Below are 16,618 nucleotides of genomic sequence, written 5' to 3' on the forward strand. Positions count from 1 at the left end.
TACTCCATAACTTAAAAGTAAAATCCTGAAATTATCATATATATACATAGAGTGTAGGACATTATTAATTTTAAATATTATTTAAAAACTATATTATCCAAACAAATTAGCATTATAGTTTATGATGAATGGAGACAATTGTTGAGTGTTATTTTCTTTAGTAATATATTCATATCATGGTCAAAAGGTTCACATTTGAATCTTATATTATTTAAATTATTTAATTTTAGTCCATGTTATAATTTCTTGCTTCATTCATATTTGTATCATTAATATAATAGGAATTTTGCTATTTTCTTCTTTCATTTTTACCTGTTTATTATATTAAAAATTATCATACTTTTACTTATTAGTTTAAACTTTAAAAGATAAATTATTACCTACTTTCAATCTACTCTTATTATTAATTATGGTCATTTATCAAAATATTAAGTTTATTATATCTAAAAAAGTAATATAATAAAAAATTAATTTTATTTATCACTTTTTGAGAGGCGTGTCTAATAAAATACTAAACAAATAAAAATGATGCATAATGTAAGAAACATAAATTATTATGGAATGATAAGTACTCATTCTTCGTTAATAAAAAATCTCGAGCACTTTACCCCAATGTAGTATTTATAGGAAACGAACATTTGTTGTCTTATTATCATAATTATTAGTAATAGTATTCTTTCTAACTGTCTTAGTTTTGGTAGATTGAGTTACCTCATATGTGTTGTTGATGTAAGGTAGGCGATACGTATCATGTGAAATTAGTCAAAATATATAAAAGCTGGTCTGGACACCCTGATCGTCCAAACATTAGTATACTGTATTATTTTATCTCCTTTTTTTTTTTGGTATAGAGAAGCAGCAGACATATAAATATATGAGTAACAGGGACGACCTACATATAGAGACACAGACACCGCTCCCATAACCCGCTGGATAAAGCCTAAAAACACCAAATTTCATACAAACAAAATCAAACAAAGTGGACTCTTTCTCAAAGGTCAGTTACAAAAAAAAAAAAATTCAAACTTTTTGCACATATTGTACTTCTTACTTCTTGGGTTTGTGTTATTTTGATATATTCTTGGTAAAGTTTTGATCTTTTTATTTGTTGCTATTGATTCTTGCATTTTGGGAATTTGGGTTTTAATGCAATGTGAATTCTTGGTTTAGATCTATGCTTACATTAGGACAGGGTCTCAATTATGTGTTCTTTGTAAAGATTGTTTCTTTGGATAGTTTTGGGAATGTGGTATTAAATAATGAATCTTTTGGGGGTCTAAATACTGAGGGTCTATCGGAAACGATCTCTCTTTTGTAAAGAATGTTTCTTTGGATAATTTGGGGATGTGTTTTTGAAAGATGAAACTTTTTGGGGGTTTAAATACTGAGGTTTTACCCGAGGGTGGTTATTGAAAACAGTCTCTTTATCTTCTCATAGTAGGGATAGTAGGGGTAAGGTCTGTGTACGCTCGACCCTCCTCACACTTCACCTGTGGGATTACACTAGGTTTGTTTGTTTGTTGTTGTTGTTGTTAGCTATAGTTTTGGTTGGTGTAAGCATTTGGAAGCAGTAGTTGAATATGAAGTCTTGAAATGGGTTTTGAGGTAAAATTTTCAATTATATTCCATTGAAGAAGAACTGTTTTGGAGTCTAGGAATGACTTATTTCCATTAGTTAGATAGTTTGATTCAGATTTTAGAGGTGAATATGGAAGTTAATCGGGCTGCTGAAATTTAGAATGTTTAGTTTTACAGGACACAATTATATGTACTGTGTTGTTTGGTGCTTTTCGCTTATTGAATATAAAATTTAACCATTTTTTTGAGCTCGACTAGATTAGTTCATATTTTAAAATTCAAATTTAGATACTCAAAAACTATGATTTAGCATCAAAATGGCAAAAGACACTTTTAACTGTTACTGAACTTAGTGTGAAATATGAGAAGTATTTAGAACATAGGGGGTAATTAGTTAGATCCCTCGTATAAAGAAATTGTTCTTGTTTTTGTATCCCTTATATATATTGCTTGTTGTACAGGCTTTTGCCGTTTAACTTTCAAAATAGATAGTCGATTGCAATGAAATGCGTGTAAAATATTCCATCTTTCCTCCAATCACCGTGTCTGGGATCTCCTTAACTAACACAAGTTGTTGGACTGATTGGAATTCTTGGATCTCTTGCAAACTTATGTAGGTTTCTGTAGCCAAAGGTTTGCATATATTTGTATATGTGGATGTTCTTCTGTCCTTTTCAGTATTATTATTATTATTCTAGTATCTAATTCTTCAATTTATCACTAGTGTTGTTTCTTTGCTTTGGTTATCTTGCTATTTTTGTTGTCAATACTTCTCTTTTCTTAATATTTTCATTGGAGCTTCTTTCACTCTTGTAATTTTTTAAACCTGTTTTTAAAACACTTTTCTTGAGTTGAGGGTCTATTGGAAACAATCTCTCCTACCTTGAGGTAGGAGTAAGGTCTGCGTACACTTTATCCTCCCCAGAAATGTTGTTGTTATGGGATGTTTTTATTTTTATAAGTTGATTATATATTTGTATATGTAAATGGACTTTGTAGATATATGCATATGTAAATGGACTTGATAACAGAGTGTGGGGAAAGGTTCTGGTGTTATCATTTGAAGTATCAAATTTCCTTTCTTCAGATATAGTATTATATTTAGTATTAGTATCTTCACATTTTTGCCTAAACTGCACACTCTATCTTTAATTTTGGTATTACAAAAAGGCTCTTCTTTTATCATCCTATGTCCGTTAAAGAGCTGTACTCTAAATCATCTAATGTCAAATACATAATGACGTTGATGAGATGTTGGATGATCTTTTGTGAGATAGTGACTGGTGTGAGATTTGGTGTTATGGTAAACATGTGTCGGACTACAAGGCAGCTCTATGGTGCTGGAGAAGATAAAAGCCTTTTCAGATTCAGTGACTTAGGGGTGTTTTTCTCATTTAAAGAAATGAGCAAGTTTAAACTTTTCACGGGATAACATAGTCCTTAGAGAAAATGTCAGTTTACTTTGATGGAATATCTTTCTTATTTATTTTACGTAGTTTCAGAGATTATGGAGCTGGAAGTTACAGATATCTGTATGGACAAGGAGCAAAACAGTAGCATAAGTTACTGTGATGGCGCTTCTCCAGATTCAAGTTGTATAATTGACAGTAATCAAGATGTTCAGTCATCCAAGCTTATTATTGGGGAGCAAGAAACTGATATGCTGAAAGAGAGTGTTGAAACGAAGGAGTATGAAGTGAAGGAATGCACAGCTGAAGTATCAGTTGAGATGTCCAAACTGTCGGAAGTTGAAAGTACCAAGGAGCAATACACAAAAAACTCAAAATGTGAGATTGAATCTCCTACAAAGAAGAACAACTCTGAAGTCCGAAAATTAAAAGATGATAACAAGAGATCAAGAACCTCAGTGAAATCAGCAACCAAATCTGCTGGTGGAAACTGCAAAACAAAGTGTACAGTTCCTCAACCATTTGCTTTGGCAACTGAGAAGCGTGCATCTCATGGAACTCGTCTTGTTGGGAATGATGCAGACAATGTCAATTATAAGACACCCGAAGCCAATAATTTGCAAGTCCCAAGTACAAAACAAAACAAGGTTAGTTTACGATGCAGATTTTTACCTTATCTGTGAATCCTTATATCATTAAGGAGAGAGGATCCATCAATAGCACTTGATCTTTGAAATGATATTGCCCTTGTGTTCTCTCTTGGCTGATAAAAAAACTCCTCTGAAATGTGTTACTGTTCCAGAGAAGTTAATGCATAGCGATTACACTAGGGTTCTATGGATCCGACTGCCTGTTAATAACTTATTTTGTGGCTATTGTATTTGTGTCTAGATCTCATCAGCAGTTGCAACTAGGAAACCGCTACAACCTGATAACAAGAAGCATTCCGATGAAGAAGACTCATGCTCAGTCACTTCTTGGTATCCACTTTCTCCCCTGATTTAGCTTAATAAGGTTTGTGCTATTTCTAACGTGTTCCCTTGTCTTATGATGCTGTGTTTCTGTTTGATAATTTATCCACAACGAGAAGTGCTACGCTACCAGCAAGAAAATCCAGGGCCACTGTTGCGTCATCCCCTGTGTTCCGATTATCTGAACGTATAGAGAAAAGGAAAGAGGTAGTTATTGATTTACTGGCTTACTGAAACTTGTGTTTGTTTCTATGTTTGATCAGATTTCTACCTTGTTATTCTTCTCATCTTGCCCCTTTTAAATGACAACAAGAACAACAATGAAAGAGGAACTTTCTTAAAGTAAAATGTCAAAATATTGGTTAGTTCTTATATTGATTTCCTCTTTGCAGTTTTACTCGAAATTAGAGGAGAAACATCAAGCGTTGGAGGCCCAAAAAGTTCAGTGGGAGGCAAGGACAAAGGTGCATCTTATTAATGCTACAGCTATCACTTATACTAACAAAAACCGAGTAAAAGAATAGCTTAACAATCAAACTTCAACTATATAACATAATTTTCGTTTGTTCCTTCACTTATTAGGAAGAGAAAGAAACAGCTATAAAGCAACTGAGAAAGAGTCTGATGTTTAAGGCAAGCCCAATGCCGAGCTTCTACCATGAGGGACCTCCACCAAAGACTGAATTGAAGAAGGTAATACATAACACCACTGTAATCAAACTTACATAGATATGTAAATTTTAGACGAGGCATTCACCAAAATTTTGATCTGCAGTATAACATTTACATAGTTGTAACTGGACTTAAGAGTGTCACAGTGCAAATAACGTTTCACCCAAATATTGATATCCCTAACTGTCTATGGTATATAACCACCTTCTTATTCTAAATTCTTGTTTCTTTGAACTGCAGGCACCGCCAACTCGTGCGAAATCACCAAGGTTGGGCAGAAGGAAGAGCTGCAATGACTCAGTTGGTTTAGACAAAGGGATGGTGGGAGCTTATGATTGAGGAACTCGCCACAGTCTTGAAGTTAACAATGAAAATGATGCCTTTGGTTCCAGAAATAGGAAAGACCGTATAAATATTCAGAACGGTACTGCCATTTACAAATTTAACAACGAAGCCAATCATGCGGAGGAGATAAATGAATCATATATGACAACAATGCGTGAAGAAATGAATGTGGACATTACCGTTCATTCTTGAGCCTTTTGTGAGTCTTCTAATTTAATAAGATTAAGAACTTATCTTTTCTTGGTTTTGCTTCTTGTTATGCTGTAACAGTTGTGCATTTGACTGCTTTTAAAACTGCAAAAGCTTTTTTTGCAGTCGTCTGTGTAATGTTTATTTATGAAGTGTAAATTTCTGTAAGTTATTTCCAATGCTTGTGTAAAGAGACTTCATTTTCTTGTAATCTATTTATGAAGATACTGGCTATCGTTCAATTTCTATTTATTTGGAACTTTCACTTTGTACATTGCATTTTTAATTATAACGTGTCTATTGCAGTTTTTCCTTAGCGATCTAAGTATTATCTGTCTGTCTCTTGAAATTATTCTCATTGAAGCCTTGGTGTAGTCAGCATTCCAGGTAATGAAGTTCACAAAAATAAAGGGATGTGTCATGTTTATTTATTTGTAACGTGTAGTTTGCTAGACGGATCCTGGATTTAAACTTGACAGGATCAATGTTCTTATCATGAACTCGTTGCACTATTGAAATAATTGGATCAGAATTTAAGATTTGTTGAATTGTTAGTGTTTTTTCACGTATATATTCGTATTTTGTCTTGAAAATACTAGTTTCTGTTTGTTCAAAAGCTCTATTTGCCCCTAAAAGGACGGAAGGGTCTGTGGCCGCCGTGGAAACAAAGTGAGGAAAGGCCCTTTAAGATGTTATTAGTGATACTGATACATAAACTGTTGCTTCTATCAATAGGGTAAATCACTAGTCAAAATAGTCTTGAGTCTTTTAGTTATGTTTGCTTTTGAAATAGTCTCTATATTGTTTTTTTAAAAGTTGACTCTAAACATTAGTTTATGGATAGATGTGCTTCAATTGACTCTAAACTATGTTTCTTAAGGTCTTTTGAGTTGAATTTAGGTACCATCCAGCAGGATGTAATCTAAGAAAATATCTTATCGTTCATCGCTGGTTTGTCAAGTTGGTACACTTGCTCTAACTTTACCAGTTTCAACTCCTAAGTTTTCGGATGCTCGTGAACCTTGTGAGCTTGAGATATGGTGCTAAACTCAGAGTTAAAGATCAATGTCAGTGCTGGAAAATTATACTAGTTGTACTACCTTATTTCTTTATTATCTAGATATGCATTTTTTGCAGTAACTTAATCATTGTGCTGGATATATATGGAATTCTGCAATGTGAAACATTTACTCTTTGTCCCTCATTGTCTGTTGTTGAGTTCTATTAGTGTAATGGCCCAGTCCGCTAGTGATATTGTCTGCTTTGTGCCTAGGCCTGCACGGCTTTAAAACGTGTCACTAGTTGGTAAGGTCTATTTACTTTTATACCCAATATCTCCGATGGGGAACTTTTAATCTTAAGTCAGGGTGTCACAATTAGTCTCTATAGATGTAGCCCCTTCCTTTGTCAACTTGATATGCCTGTTGAAGTTATTTTGCTCTTACTCTTTCAAAAAAAAGGTAAATGACAATTATTTGTTTTAAGTACTTGGCTGATTTCTTGCTGTGTTGAAAGGCAAATGGTTGACGGTTTCAATTTCGGATAAAGGAGGAGGATTACCGTAGGTTAACAATCAGTAACAAGGTAGAATTTTTGTTCTGTAAACTCAAAAGCTAACTCATGAGGCGAAAATTATCTGAGGAGAAACAGTCTATTTTCGACAGGTGGACTTATCCTCAAGTCATCGAGTGACATATAAAATAAAGCCTTATTTCGACAGGTGGGCTTATCCTCAATCCCATTTAGGTTTTCCAGTAAAATCAGATGTTCGCCGCCTTTCTTTTTTATACCACGTCAAGAAAATAGATTTTTGACTTAACTCAACTACAAAAAATTAATTCATGAGACAAGAATTACTGAATTACCTAAAATCATGCAAGGAAACAGCTGTTAATTCCCTTGACAATTACACCAACCATAGAAAGTAGAATTATTGCTTAATTCTAGGTTGTAGCTCCAATCATAGCTATATCTATAAGTTTCTCTAAAATTATTGCTCAAATAGTTTTTTCTGAAGTGATCATTCAATAATTAAGCTTCTAAAAAGAAGCATAAACAAGAAAAGATTAGGAACTTACTGTTAATGACAATCTTGTAGTCAAGATTAGTATCCCTAAGACATAGGCAAGTTTGAGTTATATTCCTCGAACTTTTTAAAAATATTATTGGGTGTGTCAGTATTTTTGGAGGATTTGACATGAATATATTAACATTTTTGATGAATTTGAGCATGCAAAATCTAAGTATTATTTCTAACCTATTGAATACCAATTGGTATAATGGCTCTTTCAAGATTTGAAAATGGACTTGCATTTTTTTTTTTGGAGGTATAACATGAATGAGATAACATTTTCGAGGAGTCTGAGCAATATAGGATTTTAAGTATTGAATCCAACCCATTGAATATCAATTAGCATAGTGTCACTTTAAAGATTTTAAAGTACTTGCATTTTTGGAGATCCAACATGAATACATTTTTGAAGGAACATAAAATTTAAATATTGAATTCGACTCGAATACCGGTTAGCATAATGTCATTTTCAAGATTTTAAAGTGGACTTGACTTTGAGGACATGAAGTACCATCTAACACAGTTAACATCACATGATAACCACTCCCCCCCTCCCCCTTCTTTTTTTTGGGCCATTTGTACTTTTTCATCCTGTTATGCCCCCTACCTAATTATCCTTCACTCTTTTGTTGGGCTTAGATCTGCCAAACCTTTAATTAGGCAACTGGTTTTTGCCTTTTCATTCAAGCTTGGAATCATTCTATCTTGGGACAACAAAAGAGGGTTGGTTCAGTTTTATCTCACAATATTATTATTACCAACATGAGTTGTGGTGCACTGGTGGGAGTGCTTCACCCTTAACCAGAGGTCTCGGGTTCGAGCTCTGGGTATGGAGAAAATCCTGTTGGGAGCGCCTCCCCCGAATGGGCCCTGTAGAGCGCGATCAGGATTTAGTCGGGGAGCTCCAATGTGAGCTCCGAACACCGGATGAGAAATTTTTTTTTTTTAAAAAAAGGGACAACAAAAGAGAAGACGACACTCATTTTCTTGTCTATAAGAATTTTGCACATTTAGATCTAATATAACTTCGTTATAAAAAATGACTCATATATACCCCTATTGTTATACAAATGGCTCACAGATGTGTCAAAAGGATATATAAATGGATAACGGTAGAAGTATATGTAGGTCATTTTTATAATGGTAGGGATATATGTGTTCCACTTTTGTAATAAGAGGTATATCAACTCTGAATGATAAAGTTGAGAATTATATGGGGCTATTTTCCCTTAATAATAGAGTATTTTTCCTAAATAATGGATTATTGATTAAGTGAAATGTTTACACATGTAAAATTATAGTCCGTTGTAGATTTTTGACGTGCAACTTTTGGTATTTTTTGTGTTCATTACAGTATTTTATGTTGCGGTTTCTAAAATTTGATGAAACTTTTATGGTATTTCTGAGTATTTTTCACGATTCCCTCAAATTAACAGATATAATTCATGAAAATATTTGATGAAAATTAAATCACCTTTGATATACTTAAAAATATACTTGATAGACTATTTTGACCCTAGCCCAACCATTACTAACCTTTTCTTATTTTTTTCATTTTCTACTTCTTCTTTTTTTACTAATAATAGGGTTGTTTAAAACATGGATTTAATAGGGTGGGCAGGGTAGGTAGGGCTAAATGCCTTGATTGTTTAGACTTGTTGCTATATATTTGTCTTCTTGATGACCAATATATTGTTAAGAAATGTTAATTTTGGAGTTTTTTAAATTATAATTAAGAGGGAAATGGTCTTTAGCTCCAACTAATTTAACTTGTAAGAGCCAAATGGTCTAAGTAGTTTCCCTAATTAATGAAGTTTATCCTTGATTTGTAAAATTATTTGATAGTTTACTCTATATATACCCATAATCTTTCTTAGCAATATATAATACTTTATTTGTCTCAATTTATACGACACTTAGTCCCAAAAGAATGACATATTTCTTTATTTAGCAAATATTTAATGAAACTATCAACATTTTATCATGTTGGGTCCACTTATTTGGCAAAAAGTCCACAAATAAGTATTCTTTGTAATGGTAGTTTTGGAATATTGTAAAGTCTTCTCATATTTCTTAAATTCTGTGCTCAGACAAATTGCATCACATAAATTAAAACGGAGAAAATATTAAATAACAATTGTCAATCCTTGAAAATATGTTGTTATAAAATTCATCTTAATTAATTATGAAGACAATTGATCTTTGACTATCCCTAAATAACAAAGTTTATATAGACCAATCATTGTAAGAAGCAAATAGTAATTACTCTCCCTAGCTAAAACTAACCCAAATCTTACACTAATTTAAATTATTCAATAGTTATTTTTTTGTTGCCATTCAAAATTTAAATGATTTCTTAAAAATAGAAAAGAACTATAAAAGTATTATTAGCTAGAAAAATAAAATAGCAAAATAGTCATTTTTCATGTATAACTAAGGGACCTATATATATGTCATGCATCCTTACTACAACTTCTACTTCTTACTTCTTCCTTCTCTTCTTTACTCCAAAGTGAAATATTAGGGGAAAACAAAGATATTGAGGAGAATGTTGTCTGGTTCGAAATCATTCTATAGAAAAGTGTGGTGGATTCAGTCATGGGTTTCAAGATCGTTAAACCTTATATATGTACGAAAAACAAGTACAACATATATATATATATATATTTTAGACCCTAAAATGTCTAAATATATTCTGAATCCATCATAGATTAGATCGTTTGATCAATCAATTTATTGAGTGATTTCGGACCAGGCTTCATTCCCCTCAACTCTACGAGTTTTTCATCGATATTGTGCCATCCAAGCACTAGAATCATACATGTTTTTGTCTATAGTTTTGTATATCTTGTAGATATATTATCTTGTGTATATCCTGTGGATATATATACTGCAACTTCTTCTTCTTCCTCCTCTCTTTACTCCAAAGTGAAATATTAGGAAAAATCCAAGATTTTGTTGAGGAGAATGTTGTTTGGTTCGAAATCATTCTTTTTGAAAAGTCAGTGGTGAATCCAATCACAGTGTTTCTGGATCATTGAACCTTATATATTTACATAAAACAAGTACAATATATATATTCTACAACCTACGATTATCGTCTAAATTCTAGATCTGTCATTGATTAGGATTGATCAATCAATTTGATGAGTGAATTCGGACCAGGCTTCATTCCCCCCAACTCTAAGAGTTTCCATCAATATCGTCCCATCAAAACACTAGAATCATACAAGTTTTAAATTATTCATTTACAATATTAATCATATCTTTTTTTTGTGTGTGTGTGTGTTAACAGCTAAAATCAGGATGATTCAAATCAAAAGAAGAGATAGAATGCACTATGGTATATTTACTATACTATTTATCATTATTCACTCAATTATCCTTTTCTTAAAATATAAAACAAAATTCACTTCTAGATTTTTAGGGTATCATTTATATATCTAGTGATATTGTTAATACTTTTGTGCCATTAATTGATTTCACCTAAGTTTATTAAATGTGAACAAAGAAAATTGGTATATATGCATTTGTTGTATTATTGATAAGATTTAGAATTATTGAAACAACCCCATTAAAGATCGAATCAGACTCAACATAGGTTATCAAAATGCTAATTAGAACATCAAGGATCGATATTCAACATATATATGACACCATTATATTCGTGATTGCAGGTGGTTAATGCTCTAGGTTGAGAACGTGGTGGTCAGGACAACTTTTTTTATAAAACCATTTCGAAAATCAAGTGTATATCTATGGAATATTTTTTTTTTCATATTTTAAATTAATTAAAACTTTAGTCTCCCTTTTATAATCTTTCTATGTTTTTCACCAAATTCATTGAAAAAATTAAACAAGGATTGTATACATGTAGTGTGAAAACATGACATGATTGGGCAAAAGAGAAAGTTTGGAATATAAACAAAAGTTGGGTTAGGTTTTCACGTTTTTATACAGTTATGAAGAAGATTCTAATTACTTTTAATAATTATAATACACCTTTACTTGTAGAGAGTTGCAAAGAATATCATGTATTTTTTAGAACTTTAATTTTCTTTTCACTATTTCATATCAGTCAATGATGGCTAATACCTGCATGAGACTTTGAAGATATTTGACTTTACATTTTTCTTTGTACGTTTCAATTAGAAGTTTGAAGTTAATTAATTTATATTTGTCTTATTTTAAAATTCTCAAGAACTCTATATATATTAGAAATTTCTTCATTTCCAAAACTCAAATCTAAAACTTAATCTGGTTAAGATTGAAAAGACGTAGTCCAATATCTCACCATACTCATTGGTGAAAGATTTGGCTTTACTTATTACTTAACCTTTAGACACTCATCATTGAAGGTGTGGTTGGTCCGAAGGAAAATTTTATTTTTTCTTATTTAGTTGATCAAAAAAAAATTAAAAATATTTTATTAAAAGAAAAAAAAGTTTCATGAGTAACATTTCATGTCAAACGTCTCCTCACCATACCTCACCACAAACCACTCCCCACCCCTCGCCAAACCGTTGATCCCTCATCCCCCCTCCCCCTCCTCACCTAACCGCTGATCCCTCATCCCCTCTCGCTCCCCCCTCCCCCCTCATATTATTTGTCTAGGCTATATATAATATTTTTAGGATAATATTTTCTGATTACTTACAAAAAATACGGAAAAAAATAAGTAAGAAACTACACACATACCAAACACACCCTAAAACCTATAGCTATCTCCTTTTGTGAACTTTTTACTACAATGGTGGGGTATGTTGTGTCACGTTTGCATGAAAATCTAATACTAGCTAGACTATCATGTTTCTTTGCTCTAAACGTTAATTAATCTTGTCTTATCACCTATACCTCTATAAGGTTTTCAATTAAACTTTCAGTTAGTCAGAGAGGATAATTAATTAATCCTGTAGGGGATGAGTAGTGGGGTCAAACCTTAGACTTTAATTTGTCTCGGATTTTGAAAAATCATATCATATTAATTAATTAATAAGTGACGAATTCAAAATTTAAGTATTAAATTTTGAATATAAAATTTAACTTGACTGTGAATGAAGAAAAATCAGGGTATGATATATAGATATAGAGGAGAAAGGTATCTGATTTTAAAATACAAGAAGTGTATTCGAAATTAAGTGACATTACAAAGGGGCATCTAGTATAACTAATTCTTAGTATTGAAAAAGAACATTGATTCCCATGTAGGCTTTGGAATTTTATTGGTCAAGTCGGGCTAACCCATCATTTTGATGGGCCTTAAAACAGCCAACCCAATTCATCACTATAAAGGGTATGAGTTGCGCCGGGCCGGACCAGCTTGATGTGCATGAGAACTGACAAATAATATTGACGTGCTTTTTAGAAATAAAATATAATATTGATTTAAGTAAATTTAAAGATTCTCAACATGAAGATTCAACTCCATTTATAGAGAGGAATTATACCCTCTTAACTCTCAATGAATAACAAATTAAATGACATTCAAGAGTAAAAAGAGTATCGTCGTACACTTGGTCTTCGTAACGAGTTGTGTCATTTGATGACTTCTTGAGTCAAGATAATATTAGCAATTCCATCGTTAACTTTCATATCAACAATTTTATCTCATGTCAAACTGAGTTAATACATACTAAGGAAAAAAGAAATATTTTTCTCTTTTCTACAATTTCCTTTTTTTTTTCTTGAGTTTTCCTCTACTTCTAATGTGGAAAGAAGAAGAAGAGGAGGAGGAGGAGGAGGAGACTGAACTCTATATCAATCATTCTGAGAATTAAATCTCTTATTTGACTCAAATCCCTTCTTTGAGTTTCCTTCCAAAATTGATTGTTTCTTCGAGGGTTGGAAGCTTCAAACAAGAGGTTGAGCTATTCATTTTCATTGATTTGACTTCACTTTATATAAAATTAAAGATAGTGGTCGGGTAGGCAGCGAAGGCTCATTTAGTAGACCGTGAACAAGGTTCAATTTAGCTCAAATCTTTTTTCTTTTTCGACCATTTTTCCTTCGTTGGCCGTTGCCTTAGATATTTATCTCACGTTTATCTTTCTCATCAGAGACTCGCCCCAAAGTACCAACACCTTCATCAGTGATTTGTGCCATCATTGCACACTTCAAATTTGTTGCATCTAAATTATTTGCGGCTTGATATCCTTTGAAGTCATTGAGAAACTTGTTGATAGCTCTCCACATCCCATGAAGAACCTCCAACTTTGCTATGCCTTTGGGGATTCTCATATTGATCTATATAGCAGATATATATTAGCTCGTCCCCTCTCTTCGATTCACTGCAACGATCAATTTAATTACAATAAAATCACTCACTGCATTTAACACAAAAAAACAAGGTAAATTTTTATATCAACAAATACATATTAGGGAACTTTCTAAATCACATTCACTGGTACTAAAGATATACCAAGTAAAGGAAAGTTGATATAAGTGGAATCACTGATATGGGTTATTACTAAAGGAGTAAGAAGTGTTGCTTGATTCAACATAGTCAAAACTTGATCGATATATATAGAACATTGAAAATGAAGTGTGCATGCAAGTGACACTCCTAGTCTCACGACAGTTTTGTGCAAGGATCACGATGATCGTGTTTTGAAATATACAAACAAACAAAAAAGCACGATCCTCGTGATCTTTGCACGAAACTCTCGTGCAGAGCGTCATTTGCCATTTCAACAGTTACACTTTGCCATTTTCATCAGCATTTCGTATCAATTGGAGATGTTTGGTTCATTTTTTCAAACTTCGATTCTATTTTTGATTCTTCATTAATGTATACCGAATTCAATTCAGTTTGTTTTTTCTTTTAATTTGTTTTATTGGTATGAGCCTGATTAATGGACTATTTTTCTTCTTGTAAAATGGGCTACTATTTTAATTAAAAATGAGTTATTCTAACTTAATTCAAAATGGGGTGAAAACGTATATCTTTCTACAAGCGGAAAGGATAAAAAAATATGAAATAGGAATAATCGGGAGTGAAGGGAGAAAAACACATCTAAAGTATCTCGATTTCTTGAATTTCATACTTAACTAGTAGGTGTGTAAGTTTTCTTCTTGAACTATCACCACTTACTTATCAAAACACACCTCAACTATTAATTATTTGAATTTTATACCTAAATTAATTGTTAACCATTCCCTATGCCGCTGCCCAAAGAGTCTCTTACTTCTAGCAACTCAGCAAGCAATGCATACTATTGGAAAACTGGTATGGGCTTGGGTTGGACTTGGGTTGTAAGTGGATGTGAATTTTTTGGGGGTAACTTCACTTTTTGAACTTATGTTATAAAATTTTAGTTAAATCAAAACATTGATATCCTAAAATCAAGAACCAATTTAATGTACTCAATTCATGAGAATATACAGTTTCTTAATAACTTATAGGATCCCTATGGAAAACCTCTATTAACAATGAGGTCCATCAAAATTTTCATGTTTATAAGTTTTAGTACACTTTTCAGGCTTCTAACTATTGTTCAGATTTTTGAATATATCAATTTGATAACCCTTGAGTTTTCATATTTATTCCCTAAAAATATACAAATCAAATACAAAAAAAAAAAAACACTTACTCAAATTAATTGGATAACCCTTGAATTTTCAACTCCATTTTGACTCTTCAACAATCAAATCAAATGAATATAAAGATTCAATTCACTTATTTGATGGCAAATGGAATAGTTAAAGTTTAAGATGTAAATTGAGAATTAGGGGTGTCAAAAGTGAGCCCAAATATAGGTAATCCGTCCATAAGTTCAAGGGTTGGGCTCAAGATAATTTGAATTGAGTTCAATCTCAACTCATTCAAGCTTTAACTCATTTCAAGAAAATTTTCAATTGAGCCCAATTTAATATCCAATTTCAACCCGTTAAAAAACTTTTTGCATTAGTGTAATGTGTATTCTCATATTGAAGGTATGAATTACTATCTATTTTATATTTTCTAGGATTTATCTATCCAGTTGTAACTTATTTTTATTATTTTCTTGAATTGAAATTCAAATTACATATGGTTATAAAAGTTAAATAACAATATGTTAAAATTATTGAGATTAAGCGTGTCAAATTGGAGGGGGAGGGGGTCATGACCCAACCTGATTTTTAGCCCATTGAGCCCAAAGTAAATTTGGACGGATCGTAATCCAACGCAATTTTTATTTCAACCCATTTTAATATCCCCAATTTCAACCCAACCTGCCCATTTAACACCCCTAATTTATATACATGTCTGAATAGGAGTACGAAGAAGTTAACCAAATTCATAGAGCAAGAGGCTAAGTGTAACGGGTAGTGTCATGCGATGACTCTATCTTTGGGTGTGGGAACTTTGGTCCAATTTTGCTTTTTGAATATAAGATCATGTTGAATGTGGAACTTTGGTCCAATTGATATTGCCCCAATTTTTATATTATATATCAAAACTATTAAAGGTCGTAATTGGAAATTTTCATCATGGTACAATTTCAAAGAAATAGGTAATATATAAGTATGACACTATTAACAATTTCAATATTAATTTTCATATCAACAATTTGATCTCATATCAAAATGAGCTAATACATACTGAGAAAGAAAGAAGGAAAAGTTCAATTTTTTCTCTTTTCTATATTTGTTTCTTTCTTCTGTTTTTTGCTGAGTTTTTTTGCCAAGTTTTCATCTGCTTCTAATGTGGATAAAGGAAGAGGAAGAAAAGACTCATGAACTCTCTATCAATCATCCTGAGAATTGAATCCCTCACTTGACTCAAATCCTACACTTAAGATTCCTTCCAAAATTAATTGTTTTCAAGGGTTGGAATGTTACTAATTGGTTCATCAAGTTTTAAGTGACAAATCCAATTCAGGTTAACATGTATATTTTTTCTTTTTCGTCATTTCTCCTATGTGGCCTTAAATATAATCTCACGTATAACAATTCCTCACCAGAGACTCGCCCCAAAGTACTAGCACCTTCGTCAGTGATTTGTGTCATCATTGCACACCTCGAAACTACTACATTTGAAATATTTGCGGCTTGATATCCTTTGAAGCTGCTGAGAAACTTTTTGATAGTTTCCCACATCCTGTGACGAACCTCCAACTTTGCTACGTCTTTTACGATACCCATATCGATCTACATAGCAAATACATAGTGGTGTGTCCCCTCTCTTCTATTCAACTACAATGATTAATTTAATTTCAATAAAATCACTCAATGAATTTAACAAAAAGAAAAGTAAGGTAAATTTTTATATCGATAAAAACATATTTGGGAACTTTCTGGACCACCCTCACAAGTACCGGTTCTAGAGATATACCAAGTGAGGAAAAGCTGATGTAAATGGAATCACTGAAAATGAGTTATTAGTGAAGGAATAACAAGTGTTT

At 32.3% G+C, this 16,618-nt stretch overlaps 1 protein-coding gene across 1 annotated transcript; it reads left to right on the forward strand.

The window, feature by feature from the left end:
• Window positions 1–868: 868 nt before the first annotated feature.
• On the forward strand, window positions 869–5,412 carry LOC125839599 (protein WAVE-DAMPENED 2-like). The gene is made up of 7 exons (XM_049518592.1): window positions 869–997; window positions 3,075–3,634; window positions 3,879–3,967; window positions 4,078–4,165; window positions 4,351–4,422; window positions 4,541–4,651; window positions 4,871–5,412. Exons 2-7 carry the CDS (start codon window positions 3,086–3,088, stop codon window positions 4,967–4,969), a joined length of 1,008 nt encoding a protein of 335 aa, XP_049374549.1. The 5' UTR covers window positions 869–997; window positions 3,075–3,085; the 3' UTR covers window positions 4,970–5,412.
• Window positions 5,413–16,618: the final 11,206 nt, after the last annotated feature.

The sequence above is a fragment of the Solanum verrucosum genome, unplaced genomic scaffold (genome assembly GCF_900185275.1).
Source record: "Solanum verrucosum unplaced genomic scaffold, falcon-dt-bn FXZP01000306.1, whole genome shotgun sequence".
In the NCBI taxonomy this organism is placed as follows: Eukaryota; Viridiplantae; Streptophyta; class Magnoliopsida; order Solanales; family Solanaceae; genus Solanum; species Solanum verrucosum.